Source organism: Lycium barbarum, chromosome 8, assembly GCF_019175385.1.
Source record: "Lycium barbarum isolate Lr01 chromosome 8, ASM1917538v2, whole genome shotgun sequence".
Classification (NCBI taxonomy): Eukaryota; Viridiplantae; Streptophyta; class Magnoliopsida; order Solanales; family Solanaceae; genus Lycium; species Lycium barbarum.
Window position 1 is genome coordinate 34,150,749 of NC_083344.1, and position 20,585 is coordinate 34,171,333.

At 38.7% G+C, this 20,585-nt stretch overlaps 1 protein-coding gene across 1 annotated transcript; it reads right to left on the minus strand.

Annotated features, from left to right (window-relative positions):
- Nucleotides 1–16,257: 16,257 nt before the first annotated feature.
- LOC132607790 (uncharacterized) lies at nt 16,258–17,329 on the minus strand. Its single transcript, XM_060321868.1, has 5 exons — nt 17,167–17,329; nt 17,022–17,098; nt 16,843–16,980; nt 16,708–16,798; nt 16,258–16,592 (listed from the first exon to the last, which is right to left on the minus strand). Exons 1-5 carry the CDS (start codon nt 17,327–17,329, stop codon nt 16,258–16,260), a joined length of 804 nt encoding a protein of 267 aa, XP_060177851.1.
- Between the last annotated feature and the right edge of the window lie 3,256 nt (nt 17,330–20,585).

The window sequence follows — 20,585 nt, forward strand, 5'->3', positions numbered from 1 at the left end:
TTCAATTGTTTACAAGACAATTTTAAGTGTGGTGAATGATTCATACATCACCCTTTGTCTATTGTAATCATGCCAAGATGGATGAGAAATATTTAATGTAAAGTGATCCCTCCACCATGTGATGTCTTCCTAAAATAATGTATACTTTCATAAAGTAGTAGATGCTCAAATATTCAATTGTATGCTCCAACGTTTCTCCTCCAAATTTCAGTTTTATGGCCGAATATAACTTGTATTTTCCTTCCAATTTAATTGTCCACAATATATTGAAAATGTAGTGGATGAATCAATATTTAATAGCACATTTGTATGTCTTCCATTAGCCTTATTTTAGATGACTTTGAGTCATCCTTTTTACGTTGGACGTTTGATACTCTTGTTGGCTCATTATTGTCACAAATTTTTACTTAACACCACCATTAAGTAGTTCCTAATCTCCAATAACATTTTTACACTAAGTAAAATTTATAACCGATTAGGTCTAGTTTAGAAATTAAAAATCTGTGGTTTCTACCTCACGTCGATTCCTTCGCGAATAACTCAACGTATAAAATACGGGGTCTAACAAGGGGTGTGAAGGGAAATGAAATGAAACTGACTTGGTCCTTATTAAATACACACAATTCTATCCCGACCCATTTATACGGACGCACATACGGTCCGTACAATTTATACAGTCTGTTTGTGTCACCGTATAATGGTTCCAGCGGAGACTCTTTTCTGGACAAGTTATACGGCCAGATCTACGGTCCGTATCTTTCTTACGGTCCAAAAATTTCGTCATATATTTTCCTTCAACTGACCCGGAGTATCATGACTGTTACACCCCGAAAATATTTTCGTGTTACCGAGACTGCAGACGACTTAGTATGGGCTCAGGGAAGGGTAAAGATATACAAGAATTAGGGATGAAGATTCTGTTATATATATATATATATATATAAGAATAACATATAGACGACAGTGGAGGCCATATGGTGTAAGTTGGTTAATACGTTACTTGACAAAAAGTTATATGAATAGTACATAGGAAGTATAGAAAGTCTTAAGAGGGACACTTAAGCCAAATATGAGCATAAGCACTCCAAAAGGATGATTTAAGGATATGTTTTCGGGTGATCTAGCTTTACGAGGCCAACACACCATTATACGTTGAGAATTTGGGAAAACACAAAAAATAAAAGTTGTAGATAATTGAAATACCTTTCCAACCATAGGTCGTCGGCCTTCATACAACATAGGAATAAAAAGTTATGGACATTTTAAGGAGGAAAGGTAAAACTGGCAGTGGGCTCGGCCCAACCCGACTCCAAGTCGGGTCAGGCCCACTTCCTTGGCTATTTAAGGAAAATTTTCACCCATTATCTTCCTCATTGCATGCCAAAAGATCTAGAATATTTTAGAGAGAGAGAGTGAGGAGAGTTAGAGAGATAAAACAAGGGTTCGAAAAAGTTCGAGGCCCCGAATCCCGAGGCTCGTGAAGGATAAAGTGTAATACGAGTTGTCATCGTCGTTTCAAGCTAAATATTGAGCTTGGGGGATGATATTTTCGTGGTTGACCTGCTGCTAAGGTATGTATTATTTTCTCATCTTTGTTATTGAGATGATTACGTGGATTTATAATGCATTAAAGTGTTAGAAATATAGTTATAATTATTGTATACCGAATATTAAGGCGTTGTGGTTTAGGGGCTGTTTTGGATAGAATTGTAAGAAGCGTTTAGTCATATTATTGTTGTAAATTGTTAGATTTGTTGTTGTTGTTGTTTATTAGCTTAATTTGGAATTGTTGGGTTGGTAGGATTATAGGGGAGATGCTGTCCAAATCCCGTTAGGCGACAGAACAAATGATTAGTTAGAATAATCTTGTTGGCCTAGTCTTAATCCCTATGTTCTTGATGGTATTTTAGTTGACTAAGCTCGGGAAGGGACTCGGGGATTAGCTTGAGGCATAAATAAGGTATGTAAGGCTAACCCTTCTTTCATATTTTGGCATGATCCCTTTTATATGACTCCTAAAGAACGTAAAACATGAGTACTCTATTCTTAGTTGGATTTGGAGTCGATATCCAATGTCTTGTTTCGTTAATGCTATACTCTTGTTGATAATTCGAAAGAAGCTTCTGCGATACATTATACTTACATGTTCACTACAAAGCAAATGGTAAATGAAGGAAACTCTAAAACTTGTTCTCAAAATCTCTCCAAAGGGATTTGTAATAGAAACCACTCTGAAAGGGGTGCAATGTTTTGTAACTTCATTACATATTCATACTGTATATCATATGTAGTTTTATTGTTCCACCTGATCAGCTGGATTATGATATTCTTAAGCCGGAAGCGGCTGTCCGAAGGGGCCACCCTAGCTAAGCCGGAAGCGGCTGCCCGAAGGGGCCATCATGACTACGCCCAGAAGCGGCCGTCCGAAGGGACTATTGTGTTATTAGCCGGAAGCGGCTACGAGTAGGATATTCTATATTTATATTGTGTATGCTAGAATTTGTGTAAGGGACCATATGACATGCTTCAAAGTGTTGTTTCAGGTTACTCCCAGGTTGCTTTCTAAACTTGCTTACTGTTACGCTTTTCCTTGTTTTATGATTCAGTATTGCCTTACATATTCAGTACATATTCCGTACTGACCCCCTTTTTTCGGGGGCTGCGTTTCATGCCCGCAGGTTCAGGGATGCGGTTAAACGATCTAGCCACCTAGGAGGAGTCAGCATTGAGAGTCAGACAGCTACACTTGCTTCGGAGATTGTTCCTCTTTTGGTATAATTTTATTTGTATACAGTATGGGTACGACGGGGCCCTGTCCCGTCACTTATGCACGGTCATACTCTTCTAGTAGTCTGCGGACAGCGTGGGTGTCACGGATACTGTTTGGCCTTGCCGATCATTGTTTTGTTGTACAGAAGTATCGGCAGCCTCGTTGGCTTGCCTTGTGATATGTTACGTATATATAAGTATGTTTTTAGATGTTTTGAGTTACAGATGGACTTTGGTATTCTATTTACAGCTTTCAAACTTAGTTAAATGGACCCTATTGAATGCCATGTTTGAGTACAGGTAACATATGTTGGGTTATCGGGCAGGTTAAGCTCGGTCACTCATCATGGACCTAGGTTGGGTCGTGACAATGAACACACTATTATTGCTTACCTCTTACTCCTCTTTTTAGGTACCCACTTGGTTTCATTGGTGACGCATAGATACTTGCAAGTTACAAATCGTTCTTGCGTGATTCGTGTACATGCACATCTATACATATACATGTATCCATATCCGTATCTGTATTCATAATCGTACTTATTTACATATCGTATCCATAGTCATATTCATATACATTTCTTTTACATAGCATGCCCGACCACGAATGTGCGGTGTTTCGCGTGCCCGACCATGGCTAGGCTCGGTGATTACATATACCTAAACTCTTTTGTCTATTTGTAGTAACTTATCTTGTCATGCTCTCTTCCTTCCTTTATTTTTCCCTTGATTATCATATCTTACGTTCTACTATAGAAAACCTTAGGCCCCTTTCTTGATTGTTGCTTATAAATCGCAATATAATTACTTACGACTTTACCTTTAGTGCCTTTGCCTCTTATTCGGGTATAACATCGCCATCCTTTACAATACCCCTTGAGTTATTTTCTCTCAATGTCAAGTAGTTCAAGGTCTTCGCGAATGGTTTCCCATACAGTCTCAGATGCTGGCTCAACTCGTATTCGTTTATTTACCAGTCATTAGACTTATTTCTACATAACTCTCACTCCTTGTTTTAGAGTATATATCTTCCACATCTTAGGGTCCATCATTTCAATCTCTACACTTGTATTCTTTTTACTCGTTTCCCCCCTTTAAGGGTTTTACTTGTACCATTCTCAAATCCGTTGCCTCACCTTCAAATCTTGAATTCATATAGCCCTTACTATAATACATCTCATTTATGCTGTTTCCCATAATTTATATATGATAATTCATGTGGGAGGTCTTAACATACTCATCTTGCAGTTTTGTAATCAAGTAATACAACCGGCATAGCAATCCGAACAAAAATGTATTTTACTTTGCTCATTTGGTAGTTATAAGGCAATGTGCAAATCCGCTCCAATTCACAACTTTTTGCCCCATAGGGATGCTCAAAATAGTAGTAGGTCTAGTTATACACACCATCCATATAATGTCACTTGCCCTCTCCTTCTGTGCTCAAAGTTCAATTGTAACGTCATCTTTGTTTTCCGGGACCTAAGTCTCATGTGCAACTAATACTCCTTATGCCTCATACTCTTTTACTCTTGTTTTGAACTCAACATTGGTTTCAAAACCAACCATAATCATATTGCGTTTGTCGTTGGTGATAGCTTTATTCTATCGTTTTATCGTCGTACGGTAAACTCGTAATTCATAATCATCCTTTTTCTTTTCAACTTATTACTTCATATACTTTACTCGTTCTAGCTTGGTATAGGATATTCGTAGGAGAAGCATCTTCCTTTAACCATAACACAACTACTTCTTAAGCGCGCGTAATTCGTATATTTCCTTTTTCTCCCTATTCTCATTCTTATTCTATCACATTCCTTCCTTCTCAATTTATCTTATTTCCTCTCATCTTATAATCGATCCTTTATTCCTCGCACAAGGAATCCTATTCTTAACTTAGTACCACTTGTCCTTTGGAATATACTACCTTTGTACAATCCATTCTTCGCCTCCAAAACTTATTCTGTTCATTCTGATCTTCCCCTCTCATCCTTATTGCGTTGATCCTTTTTCTAACAATTGTCCTATTTCGTTATTCATCTTTCTGTATCCAGCTAAAGATATTACTCATACTCTTGATTACACCAATCACAAACTACTATTACTTTTCCATATCGCATTTCACTAATTCCTTTTTCAAGTTCGCTTCCCTTTTTCTCATTGCTTGCTATCATTTCTGTCCATGAGCAACCTCTATGTTGGACTTTCCTTTAACAAGGTCATATAAGGTTTCTCATCTACTGCCCCATGGCTCGCTTGTTGGCTTCACACTTGCATTCACTCTTTATTCATATAGAACATGTCACTTATTTAGTCGTTTCCTTGCTATACTTTATATCACAGTTCTTGCCACGCTCTCATCACACCATAATCATAATCAACGCTATAGAGTGATATTTCTTTACCTCGTTCGCAAGCCTGCTCATAAAATAAAATAAACCTTACGAAGTAAGTATACTCAACCCGTTACTCTTTCTAATCGGCCCTCTTACACTTTACCATATAAGTTGTTTTACCAATGGATTCACATTCGCCGTAGCCCTTCCTTAGTCATGTTGTTACTTTATTTTGCTAATAGACTTGTCGTATCTTACTTGTACTTATCCACCCAATCAATACTTCAATATTACACTCTATTGGAGTTACCCTTTTCTCTTCTATGTCATGCTTTAGCACTACCAGTCTCCCTAACTTATTCTAGCATTTCTCTTTACCGTATCAATGTCGCTCTTATAAATGCCATTACTATCAATTCAATAGTTTTTAACTCACCTCGTGTAGTTATTAAAGATACTTCTAATTAAATCTCGTCCTGACATTACTTTTTGCACATCATGTTTTCCCGTTAGGACACATTACAAGCTTATATCTTATCTCCTTCAGATTCTAGAAAAATTTCGGTAGAGTTTCCTCTATATTTCTGACTATCTCAAAACCTGCACGCAACAAATACCAAAAATGCCTCACAGGGCCAATATATACAAATATATACGACATATCTCAGCCACACAGGGCTCCCACTTTCAAGTAAAAGCTCAAAGATGTCGAAACTTACCTCATATATCGCACTTCGAGATGTACCGGATCCTTTAGCGATCTGCCCTGTTATCCCTTCCAATTTACTTTCTCTTTCATCCTTCACCTTTACATTTCAATCATATCTTAATATTCTTACTCTATTCGACACACATCCTTCGTACCGTCGCTTACCTTTGTTCTGATTCATTCAATTTGCTTAGTTCTTAACTTATAACTGAACTTATCATCAAGAAACACATTTAATCAATTTCCCCATCATATGAACACTGACTTACCTCTATGGCAACCAATCCATTAACATATGAATACGTACCCTGATAACGTAGTCTCAACGAAGGGGCTTACCGCTGTATCTTTCAATTATCATCAATCACTTTCTTCTATCATTACCGTTCTTCTGCTGCAATCAAGGGTTAGTATAAAGAATCTCATTTCCTATGGCTTAGCTATATCGCACGATCTTAGAGATGAAAGAAAAGTAACCATCCTAAATGCCGTGTAGTCTCCTGTTTATAGATGTGGCGAGCAGCGCACCATAAACAAGACTCTACTAGACACGGCTCGTGGACACTTCCTAGGACTTAACTGCTCTGATACTGTTATGTCCCGTATTTTCGTATAACGGGAAATCAAGAAAATAAATAAGACTTGTGTGTGTTGAGGAAATAATTTGATTCAAGTTGCTATGCTTATGTTGATTATGGAATCATTGATGTCAAGACCTCGGGGAAGGCTGAGGGTAAATTTGGAATTTTAGAAATTAGTTCCGAGAATTACAAAACGGGACATTTTATGCATTGGGCTAAGAAAATGGAATACAAAAATTGAGGCCCAATTGAGTTAAGTGGCCGGCCAAGGGGGGGGGGGGGGGCAGGCCCAAGTCCATTTCATTAAGGTCATGTGCTATGCACATGACCTATGAGTGGATATATATCAAGCACTTGGTAATTATCAAGAAGTTAATCAAAAAAAAAAATACAAGATCAAAGAGAAAGGGGGTTTCGGCCGAACAAGGAGAAAAAAAAAAAAAGAATTCCTTGGCCTTGTTTCTAATCCAAACACCTAGTTTCTTTTGTAATGATTGATGAGTTCGAGGTGCTCTTCGTTGTGATACAATTAGTTTGACGAAAGGGCGGCGTTTGCGACAAGTCGGAAATTCAAGAAAAAGGTAAGATTTTTATGTTTTAATGTTATGAAATGGATATATATGTGTTAGTGATTGGATTAGTGTGAAGATTGTGGGATGAGGTTGTGTTTGTGCATGGTGTGTGTGTATATAGAAGGGTGTGTTTGGCCGTGAGTCCCATGTAGTGCAAGGCATAAGAATTTTATCTTGTTTAGCTTGAATAATGTGTTGTTGTGATCTTTATGTCGTAAAGGATCGATTAAAGAATTGAGTTGGTGCTAGAAAATAATTTCGGACGTTATCGGAAAGTGTATACCTTTGGTATATTTGTATATATCATAGTATATTTATGATACTAAGGACTTTAAATATGATTTATAGTTGATGTTGATGAATTTGGAATGAAACGACGCAAGTTAGAATATTCGTCGTAACTTTTGGTGGTTGAAATGAAATAGGGAAAGAAATGGATTTTGAGAAACTTTGTATATGGTTTGGAACTTGTATGTTATGTGGAGTAATAATCTTGAATGAATGAATACAATAATGTGGACATGAGTTAGAATTGTGAAGTTTGAATATAGGATTACCAACTTATGTATTAAGGTGAAATTTTGAAGCTAGTGTGGTTTGATTGTGGTTTGTATTGTGTAATGATGTTTGGGTTGTTGTTGTTGTTGTATTTTGAGCCGAGCCAAGTCTCGGGGATGTTAGGTTTATAGGGGAAATGCTGCCGAAATTTCGGTAGCCAAGTATAGCCCCAAAGATGAAAATGCTAACTCTCATGAATAGTAACTGGTAAAAGTGACCATTTGCAGTTTCTGGACGAAACGGGAATCGCGATTTGACGAGCGTAAGGCGCCAACCAGGTATGTAAAGCCTACCTCTCATTCTTTTGGCATGTCCTAGACCCACTAGGTAAATTTCGGAATCTCGGGAATAACCCTGCTCTTGGAAATCGAAGTTCAAGTTCGAGCACTATTCACTCAGCGCGATTGAACCCCTTTTTGTCACTTTTGGTTAAAAGAATGTTCGTACCTCCATAACTTGTGTTGTTGTGTCCGAAACCCTTCGAAACTTTCGTAGATGGCTCTATGGAGCCGAAAGTCTGTGATTTGTGTCCGCCGCCTCAATTTGACCCGAGGTGGGCCCGCGAGCCCCGAGGCTCCCCTTATTCGGTTTGTTTGATTCGCTTGTGTCTGTTATGATTCGCAATCTTCTGTTTATGACTCAAGGATGTGTTTGAAACTTCCTATGCCACTAATGCATGTTCTGTACTCTGGGATGATGTGAGAATTCCGGAAAAATGACTTATGAACAGTTTTCTTACGAATTTGACAGTTTGGAACTTCGTAACCTTTATATGCCTACTTTTATCAATTCGATTCCTACTCCGAGCCTTCTGGCGTCAGTATCTGCCTATATGTAAACGATATGTTGAGTCCGACAAATTATTTTTAATATGCATATGGTTTCGGCACTACTCTGTTCGTGCTGTCTGCTATGACTTCGTTCGTCGGTACCCGGGCCGACTTTGTGATCGTGCGCGCTATAATATATTCGGGAGTTATGATGTGTTACGGTTTCCGAGGCCTCGCCATAGGGCCGGTTACCGTTTATGGAGTTATGATGTGATATGGCATTTGATATGTTCTGATGATATGATGTGTGTGTGATATGATGTGTCTGGAGACTGTACGGAGATTTGAAAACTTCTGGAGTTATGATGTGTTGTGGCACCAGCGTCGGGGGGTGACCACGTTCCTAAACCCTATACATGATTTGATTTGCATTTGTACGTTCGCCTCCCGCACAGGTTTGCTTTGTTTGCGATGTTGGTGTGTTTGTTCTTTCTGACTCCAGCTGTGTTTGTGATTTCTGTACCTTCTGCTTTACATACTCAGTACTTCTCCCGTACTGACCCCCGTTTCTTCGGGGGCTGTGTTTCATGCCCGCAGGTACAGAAGCTCGTTTGGGTGGTCCTCCAGTTTAGGCTACTCATTCTGCTGTGTTGGAAAGCTCCCCTTGATCCGGAGCCTACTTTTGGTACATTTCTTTTGTTGTGTCTGTATTCTGTATATTTGGATGAGTGGGTACGGCGGGGCCCTGTCCCATCCTATGTTCTTATGTTCTGTTTTGTCTAGAGGCCTGTAGTCAGATTTGTGGGTCGTGGGTCCGGTGTGTTTGCATGTGAGTCTGTTTTACGATCTTAAGTGGCCCGTACGCTACTATGGCCAAGTCGGCCTCTGAATATGTATGTGTGTGTATGCATTTGGGGGCGATGTGCATTCCGCCACCCTTCTGATGTGTGTGTGTGAAATTTGGCGATGTACATTCCGCCTTCCTTCTGATTTGTGATTTGTCTGATCTGTACGGGCGACTGCTTAGGATAAGTGTTCGGTAGATGTCTGATTACGATGATGAGTTCGAATAACGTACGTGGAGTTTGGACGAGCCTGATTACGATGGTCTGGGTGTGAGTTCGTTGGGGTGTCCCAGAAGGACACCAGTCGCGGCCCACGGGGCTGGGTCGTGACAGATACCACTTTTGTCACGACCCGACTAGGGGCCATGACGGGTACCCAAGGCTATCCCCCGAGCATCGCTCATTCTGCTACTTATCATACTCGTTAAGCGTTCATTCATCAAATTCATCCTCAAGTCATAGAAAAATCAATTTTCATTTGGAAACATAATTACCTTTATATACATAAGCCCTTCGGCTATCAAAATAATACACACATACATATATACATATATACGCTTATCAAAATCGTGAGACCATACTACCCACACATACGTATCTACGAGCCTCTACTAGAATACTAAACATATGGACGGGACAGGGCCTCGTCGTGCCCGAAACATACATGTACCTAAAATAGTAACTCAATGGCACCTCTAGAATAATGGAGTGCTTTCAACACTCTGCTTATCGACTTCTACAAATCTACGTCTCCTCCCTGCTTACCTGTGGGCATGAACACAACGTCCAAAGAAAACGGACGTCAGTACGAATATTGTACTGAGTATGTAAGGCATGAATGAAATGAACATAATGGAGAATCATAAGACATAAGATGGAGACGTAACCTACGTAACTTTTAAGGGAGGATACCTTTCATGCATATACCATATATTATAACGGTACATGTATCATCATAGCTCATACATCGTCGTATCATTACACCCCATCTGCTCACACACATTAAACGTTATCCGCATTTGGCCACATAGTGGCTTGACAATATCACATACATATTTTTCGGGCTTTTCCTACATATATCATATTAATGTCTATATCATGTAGATATCCATATCATATACATATTCATGTCATATACATATTTATATCATATACATATCTGGCCAACCAAGGCTTCAGGGTTATACATATCTGGCCCTACCAAGGCTTCAGGGTTATACTTACCTGGCCCTACCAAGGCTTCACGGTTATCCGTACCCAACTGCAGAAGTGCGCGCGTGTTACATAAATATATATACATTCATATACATTCTACCCGGCCATATAAGCTCGAGGTATCATAATAGTCATACATAGGCACATATATATATATACATAAAAGCCCATAAATATCTTTAGCGTCATCACTATTATCATCGTCATCATTATCATCATCACTATCAACATCGTCATCATTATCATCACATATATCTCATAAACTTATAATTACCTTTCATAGAGCATACATTTGGATTTAAAGACAATCTATGAGAATCGCATCGTAGTCGTAGCATGAACTTCGTAATAATATCGCATGATAGACTTTATAATCTCTAACTAAGGCTCATCATTACCATCATCGTAACTATGGCACATCTCCAACCTTAATCTCATATGGAACCCCTTATGAACGTAGGCTCGTAACGTTTCGGAACATTGGTCATAGGACATGTATTAGAGCTTATAGACAATCTATAACATGATCGGGGTGACATAATGTCGAGAGCCCACGATTCCATTATGGAGCATTCATAAGCATTATGCCTCACCTTGAAGGAATTAGCATAGAAGGTGAGAGTAGTCAATGAACAACATCAATGGATTATAATATGGATCATTAGCCTTGTAGAACCATAATATTATAGGCCTTAGAATCTTTAGACTTAGACTCATCATCATCATTATAACATTCGTAACATACCTCATATCTTATCCCATATGGCTATTCATGAACATAGGCTCTTAGTTTTCCGAAAGGCAGGAAAGTTATGGAGAGGTAAGGAAAATACTATCATAGGAATCATATAGAGATCATTAGCTTCGTAGGAATATCATATCGTGAGTTTTATGACTTCTAGACTTAGATTCATCATCGGTATTGTCATGTTCGTAATGTATCTCTTTTCTTTATCTCATATGAAAACCTTTATACTCGTAGATTCATAGTTCCCAATATGTAGGAAGATCCTGGAGAGATAGGAGGATTCATACCATAAGATTCATGCCTTATAAAGAAAGGACTAGCCTTACATACCTCTTTCGTTTAACAGTTTCCATCCCTTGGTTGTTCTCCTTCAATGCTCGCGTTTCTACCTTCAAGAGAATTCGCATTCATATTAGGTAAACGATTACATAAACGTGCTGACTAAAGCTTGAGGAAATTGGGCAGCATTTCCTTTGTTTATACAACCTTTCCCATATTGTATATCAACTCCCAAACATTCATAATAACGTTCACAACATCATAACCATCAATCGTCATTCATCAACATTACCCTCATTTCACAATTCCATTTCAATTCATCCATAATCATGGTCATAGTATACTAGTACGTTTTCTCACATATAATGCTTATCCCATGTCCTTAATATCATTTATAGCATAAACATATTACAACACATCAATAATCATGACTCAATTCAAGTTATCACTCAAAATGACACTATTCACTCTTTCATGACCCATTTTCCATATCCTTTTATAATCCAAGTGTTTCAACTTTCAAATACCTTAAACATCAGGTAAATACCACAAAACTTACCTTAGATAGTGTAGGAATGAACCTTGGGTGGAAACTCCTCACTTGAGCAAAACCCTAGTTTCACCTTCCCTTGGATTCCTTGTCTTGGATGAACTTTAATAAGTTTCTTACACTTGATTCACTTGGTTTGATGTAATTGATCACAAATACCCCTTGAATTCTTGTTGGAGAAGTGTAGAGAGATGTTTTAGAGAGAAGGGGTGTGAAGGGAAATGAAATGAAACTAACTTTGTCCCTTATTAAATACACACAATTCTGTCCCGACCCATTTTTACGGACACACATACGGTCCGTACAATTTATACGGTTCGTATGTGTGACCGTATAAAGGTTCCAGTGGAGACTCTTCTCTGGAAAAGTTATACGGCCAGATCTACGGTCCGTATCTTTTGTACGGTCCGTATAATGGACCGTACAATCCACAGTTTTCCGAAAATCATTTTTGTCGACTCGTTTGATCTCCAATCCTTATGGAAACTTCTTAACACTTGTTTATTACTTCATTAACAATATAAGGGATGTTTAAATCTTCTCCAAAGCATCATTAAATCATCATACATCGTTACTCGTAAATCCTTTCCGAGACATCTCGTATGTCTTGCTTCCTTTTGGCAACTTTCTCCTCTTACTTCGAATGTCTTTGAAGTCTCATTTAGAATCATCAAATGTTATTTCTGACTTATCAAAAAATCATATACGTCGCGCCCTTCGTCAGACTATTCACTGTACTTAAACGAAAAATTTTCCGAGGGGTAACACTAAACTAGGGTTTTCAAGAAAAACCCATCTCAAGATTCAAGAACTCAACATTTTGGAAATCTTCTTCAAAGTTAAAGTCTTTAATTCAAGTTTGGAGCATTACCAGGTATGTAGAGTTACTATCTACGTGTGGGATCATCATTGTTCTTCCGCACGCCTCATAATCCATAAATTATGATTCTCTACGAATACTAGGGTTTCTATACCATGCTCATAACAACCCCAGGTCCATGTCCATGATTATATTACGTATGAATTCCTATTATTCTATCATTGTATTCTTAATAACTCCATATGATTATTGAGAATCAGTTCGTAATCCATCAAAACCCATATATCTCATTCCATGGGTTCTTACATGCAAGTTATGATATGCTATGATATTTTTCAAGAAAATACTATGTTTTACAAGTTCATGCAAGCAAGCTATAATTCATGATATCGATGTACAAGCAAGTTATATTCATGAAAACCATGGGAAGCAAGTGCCACTTATTTTACATGTTCATGTTTTTGGGAGTTGCATTAATTACCGAGAAGGCTTCAAACAGCCTGAAACTATGTAGCCACCGTAGGATGAGGATTGCTCCACCTATGCTTAGGACGATATCTATTAATGACTGGATGCTTTCATAATATTATTAAATCTCAAGTCCCTGGCATGGTATGAGTGTTCTGCTAGTAGGACGCAAGTACCAGACCATGTTGTCGGTTATATTTACTGCTCTCCCTACTCACGATACTTTACACATGCAATGTATGTATATGTACTCATGTTCATGATCATGTTTCAGCTCAGTCTCTGTTATGTTATTTCTTGTCCCTTGTTATTTCATTGAGTTGCTTCTCATACCAGTACATTCAATGTGTTGACGTCCCTTTTTATTACCCGGGGCCTGCATTTCACGATGTAGGTACGGATTTACAGGACGCCACATCAGCTCAATAGGATTTGCACGTACCAGCTTATAGGTGAGCCCTATCTTATTCGGGGTTTAGGCATTGTCTTTCTTTATTTAGTTTTACATCTAAAGGTATGCTAAGGGCCTTGTCCCTGCAAGTATGTTACGTGTTTCAGACTTATGTTAGAGGTTTCATAGACAAGACAAGTGTCATGTTAGACTTCCAGAGTTGGTTAGCCGGTTTGGCTCATTTATGATATTGTCCGCGTTCATGACTTAACCAAGTACTTATGTTTAATATTATGACTTACCATGTTTTACAAAAGCTCATCATGCATTTCACGCTCATGCTATATTTCCGCTCATGTATACCGCATGATGATTCAGCAAGCCATGTGGTTCGCTCGGTCACATGCAGTATGGCACCGAGTGCCGTGTTTCGCCCAGGCCATGGTTTGGGGCGTGACAGCTACGATATTTGCACTCAGAAAAAGAATGTAGCAAGGTAGTATCAATACAAACACCATGTACAAGTAGGTATCATAGGCCGACAACAATTAGATAACATATATATGAAGAAAGAAATCGAAAGATAGACAAGCAAGAGTAAAGTACAAATTACAACACAATCCAAGATCAGGAATAATACTCATGATATCAGTGCAATTGCAGAATCAACGGCATAGATGAATGAAGTAAATGAGTGCACATGAAATGCAAGGAGATGCACTGGCCAACTGTCTGTCTCCGTACACACATGCTACATACGGATATCCTCCACGTCATGATGGTCATGACCTATGGGGGACCCGTAAAGTCCATCTACTAGTCACTCCGCACACAACCCATAGATAGTTTCTTAAACAAAGCTGTCCATAATCTCCTGCTCCGGTCACAAACTCGGATGTTTCCTTTCTCACTTATCATCATCAATACCAAATCACAGTTCATATCAGTGTATTATGCAAATGTGTATGAATGCTATGCATCATATCAATATCGAATGAAAAAGAAAATCAAGATCCTAATCGTGCATGTACATATCCACATATCACAATGCCATTCCTAAATCATTATTCCTTCCCTTATATAAGTGACAAGATAAGTGAGAAATGAATGCATCAAAAGCACAACATAGTAAGTGGGAAACAAGCCCAACACCTCACACGTAGCAACAAGTCAAATCACAATAACAAGGCGACAAGCCCACAAGTAATCAATAATACCAACCTAAGAGTACCCATCCCAACTTCATACCCGAAGGATTAACATGCTTTCTCCGGCAATAACTAACTTTTACATATGCTTTGCTAATTGAATTCTAACCGAAAGTTAAGCCGCAACCAACCTCGATGTCGAGCTGGGGCCATGAACCATAAAATGTGAGCCTTTCCCTTCCAAAGAGCCTCCGAATACTCAAGGTCTAGTCATTATCGAAGTCTAAGTTAGAAATGGAGAATAACGGTACCCATATTGCTATACATTCGTTCAATTCGAAAAACAACTATAGGAAAGAGGGAAATCAGACCTACAAGGGTAAAACGGGAATTTCAAGATTGGAAATGGTAAACCAACATTCTAGATGTTCAATTTCACTTTCTAATTGCTAGTTAAGCTCAATTATTGATCAATTTCATCATTTAGAAGAAAACCCCCAATTTCGGCGTAAACCCTTGATTTCCATAATCAAGCTTTAAGCTCAATTAGAGATTCAAGCTTATTATCCACTAATCCACAAGATTCCATGATTGGAATAGAAAGATGCATCAATTCAATTCATATTAATAGCCTATGATTAAAATATCAACTTATGGTTAAAACTCATCTTCTCCAACTAGCCTCACTAGATTCCACTATAGATTCTAGCTTTAGGAAGGTAAATAAACATGAACAAGGTTAAGGAATATTCTAGCTTTATGAAGTTAAATAAACACGAACAAGGTTAAGGAAACTTACCCCAAGATGAAACAACTTTGAATACTCTTAAAATCACCCTTGATTCACTTAGAGAATTAATTTTGGGAATAGGAAAAGAGTGGTTCAAAATGGCACATTTAATGATTCTGGTTCAGTGATGTTCGCTCCCGCGAAACAGGTTCCGCCCCCGTGATTTCATTACACTCTTCATCCAAACTTACCGCAAAGTTTTGATTTTCACCAAGTTTCACCCCAAATCCCAACATCCACCTGAGACCTCTCGGATACAAAACAGATATGTTCACATACGTAGAAACACGCTAAAAACCCACTCGTGGCCTCAAAATTCCTAACGGAGGTCTATTTGACCGGGTCAACCCCCAAACGACCAAAACTAACTTTCCATCCAACGGTACAAAACACTTCTGAATGCTCAGGAACCGAACTGAATACCCCCACCAAGTCCTAATCGACCTTTCAGACCTCACAAAATCAACAGATGTCCAAAAAAGGTTTGTTTACCACAAAGTCAACTATTGGTCAAAGGTCTTTCACTTTAAGGCTCTGATTCTCATGAATCACAATAAATCTCACCTGATTACCTTAGGAATCATGTTGCCTATCCCTACGGTTCAAAAAAACATACTATCAGGGCTCGGGAAAGGGTCAACAAGGGTAAATGGGTTAAAAGTGCAACAATGACCAAACGGGTGGTTACATGAGATACCAATTAAAACATCATTTATCCTCGAACGACAAAGGAAAAGTACCCGAGTCGGTAAACAACTGGGGATATCTGGTACGCATATCGAACTCGGTCACCCATATGGCCTCCTCAACTGGACGGTGCTTCCGTTGCACCTTAACTGAAGTTATCTCCTTCAATCTCAACTTCGTCACTTGCCTATCTAAGATAGCTATAGGCTCTTTCTCATAAGACAGATTCTCATCAAGAAAAATTGAGTCCCAATGAATGATATAAGAACCGTCAGAATGGTACTTCTTCAACATGGAAACATGAAATACCAGATGAACACCTGACAAGCCTGGTCGTAAAGCTAACTCATAAGCCACTGCGCCAATACGACAGATAATCTCAAATGGGCAATGTACCTCGAGCTCAACGTGCCCATCTTCCCAAATTACATGACACCCTTATGGGTGAAATCTTCTAAAGAACCTGCTCACCCTCCATAAACTCCAAATCCCGAACCTTCTGGTCCGCATACTCTTTTTTCCTGCTCTGGGCTTCTAAAAGCTTTTCTTGAATCATTTTCACCTTGTCCGAGGACTCCCTTAAAAATCTATACCCCAAGGACTCACCTCTAAAGAATCAAACAACCCAATTGAAGAACGAAACCTAATACCATATAAAGCCTCTAATGGCGCCATATCAATACTCGAATGGTAGTTGTTTCCGTATGCAAACTCTGCCAATGCAAGAATTGGTCCCCATGACCACTAAAATTAATAACATAGACTCTCAACATATCCTCAAGAACCTGATTAGTCCTCTCAAACTGACCATCGGTATATGGATGAAACGCGGTGCTAAGATCCAACTGGTACCCAACTCCTTCTGCAAAGTATTCCAAAAATGGGAGGTAAACTGAGTACCTCAGTCTGAAACAATGGAAAATGGAACACCATGCAATCGCACAATATCACGGATGTAAATCCTGGCAACCTTCTCTGCATTGTAAGTGGCTTGAACCGGGATGAAATACACAGACTTAGTCAACCTATCCACAATGACCCAAACCGAATTAAACTTACCCAAGGTCTTCGGAAGACCCATAACAAAATCCATAGATATGCTCTCCCACTTTCACTCAGGAATGGGCATCCTCTAAAGCACACCGCCAGGTCTCTGGTGCTCATACTTAACCATCTGGAAATTTAAACACTGACCAACAAAATCTGCAATGTCTCTCTTCATCCTGCCCCACCAGTAGTGATATCTCAAATCACAATACATCTGCAATGTTCCTCGTCACCACTCAACATTTTACCACGAATCTTGCACAACTTAGCATCATTAAACTGTTGCGCCATAATCTGCTCCAAAAGAGAAGACCACGTCTCAACACACACTAAAACCCTGCCCGGATCTGAAATATCGAGTCGCACAAAACTGTTAGCTAGAGTCTGAACCTCCATGGCTAAAGGACGCTCTGCAATAATCAACCAAGCTAAACTGCCCATACTCACTGTGTCATGCCAAAGTCTCGACTGGGATAGACTATATTCTACATACATACTATAGACACCTACTGTGAAACTGTAATAGTCTACATGACATAGTAAACTATAAAGCTATTGACTGAACTATAAGATACTATGTCTATATGATCAGAATACCAAACCTGTACATGACTGAACCTGACCATTGACGTCTATAAAGCCTCTAAGAACATCTGACTGACATAACCAAGTTTGGACAGGGCCCTGACCTACCCATAATCTCTGTACATATAAGTACATGACCTGACTTAACTCCAGGAAGAAGTGGAGCTTACACCATCTAGTGGAACATCTGTGTCATGCCCCGAACCATAGCCTAGGCGTAATACGAAACTCGGTGACTTGCTGCATGTGATCGAGCGAACCACATGGCTTGCTGAGTCAACATGGGATATGAAATGATGTGGAATACACTTTAAAACATGGATTGTCTGCATAACATGAGTCATCATAATACTAATGAAAATACTGTTTAAACATGATGCACAAATCTGGCTTTACGGCTCTTAACATCTAACATGACATAATTGAACTAATCTATGAAACCTCATACATGAGTCTGACTTCTAAACTTTTAACCAGGATAAGGCTCCTGGCATACCTTAATTGTATAACTGACATGAAGTAAATAAAGATAAAACCTCAAATGAGATGGGGCTCACCACTAGCTGATATAAGCAATAGTCCTAACGAGCAGATCAGTCGTCCTGTAAATCAATCCCTGCATTATGAAATGCAGGCCCTCAGATACTAAAAAGGGGACATCAATACATTTGAATTGCACTGGTATGTAGAGAAACTGAATGAAATACATGGCACATGAAATAATAGAACTGAAACTGAAACTGTAAGCTGAACAAGAACATGAGTATCATCTAACAAGAATACATACATATATAACATTAATAAAACATTTTAAGTGGGAGAGCTTTAGTATAATTGATATGTAACCACCACGTGAGTACGTAGCGTCTGATCTCTGCTCGATCAACTAATCTATCTCATACCTTGCCGGGGTACAAGACATGAACATGACATGAATGGATCCAATAACCCATATGGGTAAACATGTAGGAATCGTCCTAACTGGGTGGAGAGATCCTTATCCTGTGCTGGTATACATAGTTTCAGGCTGTCTGAGCCTTCTCGGTAATCTATGCAACTTTCAAAACATGAGCATAGATATAGATATTCTTAGAAGCCCGTGAATTACATAAACATGGTTGTAAACATGATTTGTGAGTGTAATATAACATTAATATAGGTATATAGTATAACTTATATGAAAAGATGGAAGGATGTAGAAGTTCATGAAAATAGACATAATAATTCATAGCTTGCATTTAAGAACTCATGAAATTCAAGACAAGGGTATTCATGGATTACAGACGGATTCTCAACAACCAAAATGGAATGTCAAGAATACAATAACAAATTAGTAATACAAACATGGTATAGCATGATGCTTGTAACTTAGGGTTATCATTAATTATAATAGAATTCCTAGGTTTATGGAACTTCGTATTTTCATGGATAAACGTGGTGTGGGGAAGAATAATGATGTTCTTACACATGGATAGAAACCCTAAATACCTTAATCTCTCCATAACTTGCAACAAAGTTTGTATCTTGAAGAAGAAATCCAAAAGCTTGAATCTTGAACCTTGAGATGGGTTTTCTTGAAAACCCTAGGTTGTTAACATAGGATTTCACTTAAAATTCATGTATAAACATTAAATTCCCTTGGGAATACATGGGAGAGACTTATCTTGATGCATGAGGATGAGGAGAATAGAGAATGGTCATTCTAGGGCTTGGGATGTGAAGAATGAAGTGAAAAAGCCTTAAAACGAAGTTTTAAAGTTGTTGGACCTGTTTTACGCCCACTTTAGTCCCATTTTACGGCTCGTCAATCAGATTTATGGCCTGTAAAGTCTACCATAAAACAACAACAATGTTTGTGATTTTTGAGCAAAAATTTACGGCTCGTAAATTTTTTACAGCCCATAAATTTTGTCGTAAGTCGGCAAAACACTGTTTTTTGTCAAAACTAACATAACTTTTTGTACAGATGTCCGTTTGACTTCCATAATATACCGTTGGAAAGACATTTCAAAGATCTACAACTATTACTAAAGTTGTCCTATATTCCTTATAGATTTTTCTGTATACCCACTTTAAGTCAGACCTGGTGCAAACTCACTTGAAAACATGCTCCGTAAGGTCGGTTCCGACTTTACTTAGCCCAAGGACTCTTCTTATGAATTGATTAGGTTGCAAACACCCTTTCTACACCACTCATATTGGGTTCATTATAACCTCATCTTACGAGTCAAAGCTTAGCCCAAAAGCACAAGGTGTTATAATTTTTACCATCTAGAATGCCTGCCTGCCACTCGATATACCTGAACCTGCAATGTGAAACATAACAAATGCAACACCCCTATCCAAGGGATGTATGTACATAAAAATTGTACCGAGTACATAAGGCAGACATGAAACATAACAATAAGACATTATCATTGAAAGGGGTAAGAATTAACCTGAAACCTTTGTATTGCCCCTGAGGGCGATGATATGCATAATGATTATACTTATGTATGATGTCACTCTACAGGGCTATATTATTTATATTGAGCTGCTCTTCAGAGCTAATATAAACATCGTAACTCAAACTGCCCAACTGATCAGTGGTAACTGCCCGATCGGCAGTAGCTCGGTAATAAATGGATAACTGCCCAACCGGTTGTAGCTCGGTGGTAAATCGGAATACATAACTGCCCAACTGACTATAGCTCGGTGGTAAAGGAGGACTACCATAG

Bases quoted from the DNA above. Each gene is read 5' to 3' on its own strand.
- LOC132607790 (XM_060321868.1), bottom strand. From the start codon at position 17,329: ATGGATTTTGTTATGGGTCTTCCGAAGACCTTGGGTAAGTTTAATTCG. The intron at 16,799-16,842 runs GTGAGTCCTTGG...TCCTCGGACAAG, and splicing joins GGTTGTTTGATTCTTTAGAG to GTGAAAATGATTCAAGAAAA. The intron at 16,593-16,707 runs GTGAGCAGGTTC...GTATTGGCGCAG, and splicing joins GGATTTGGAGTTTATGGAGG to TGGCTTATGAGTTAGCTTTA.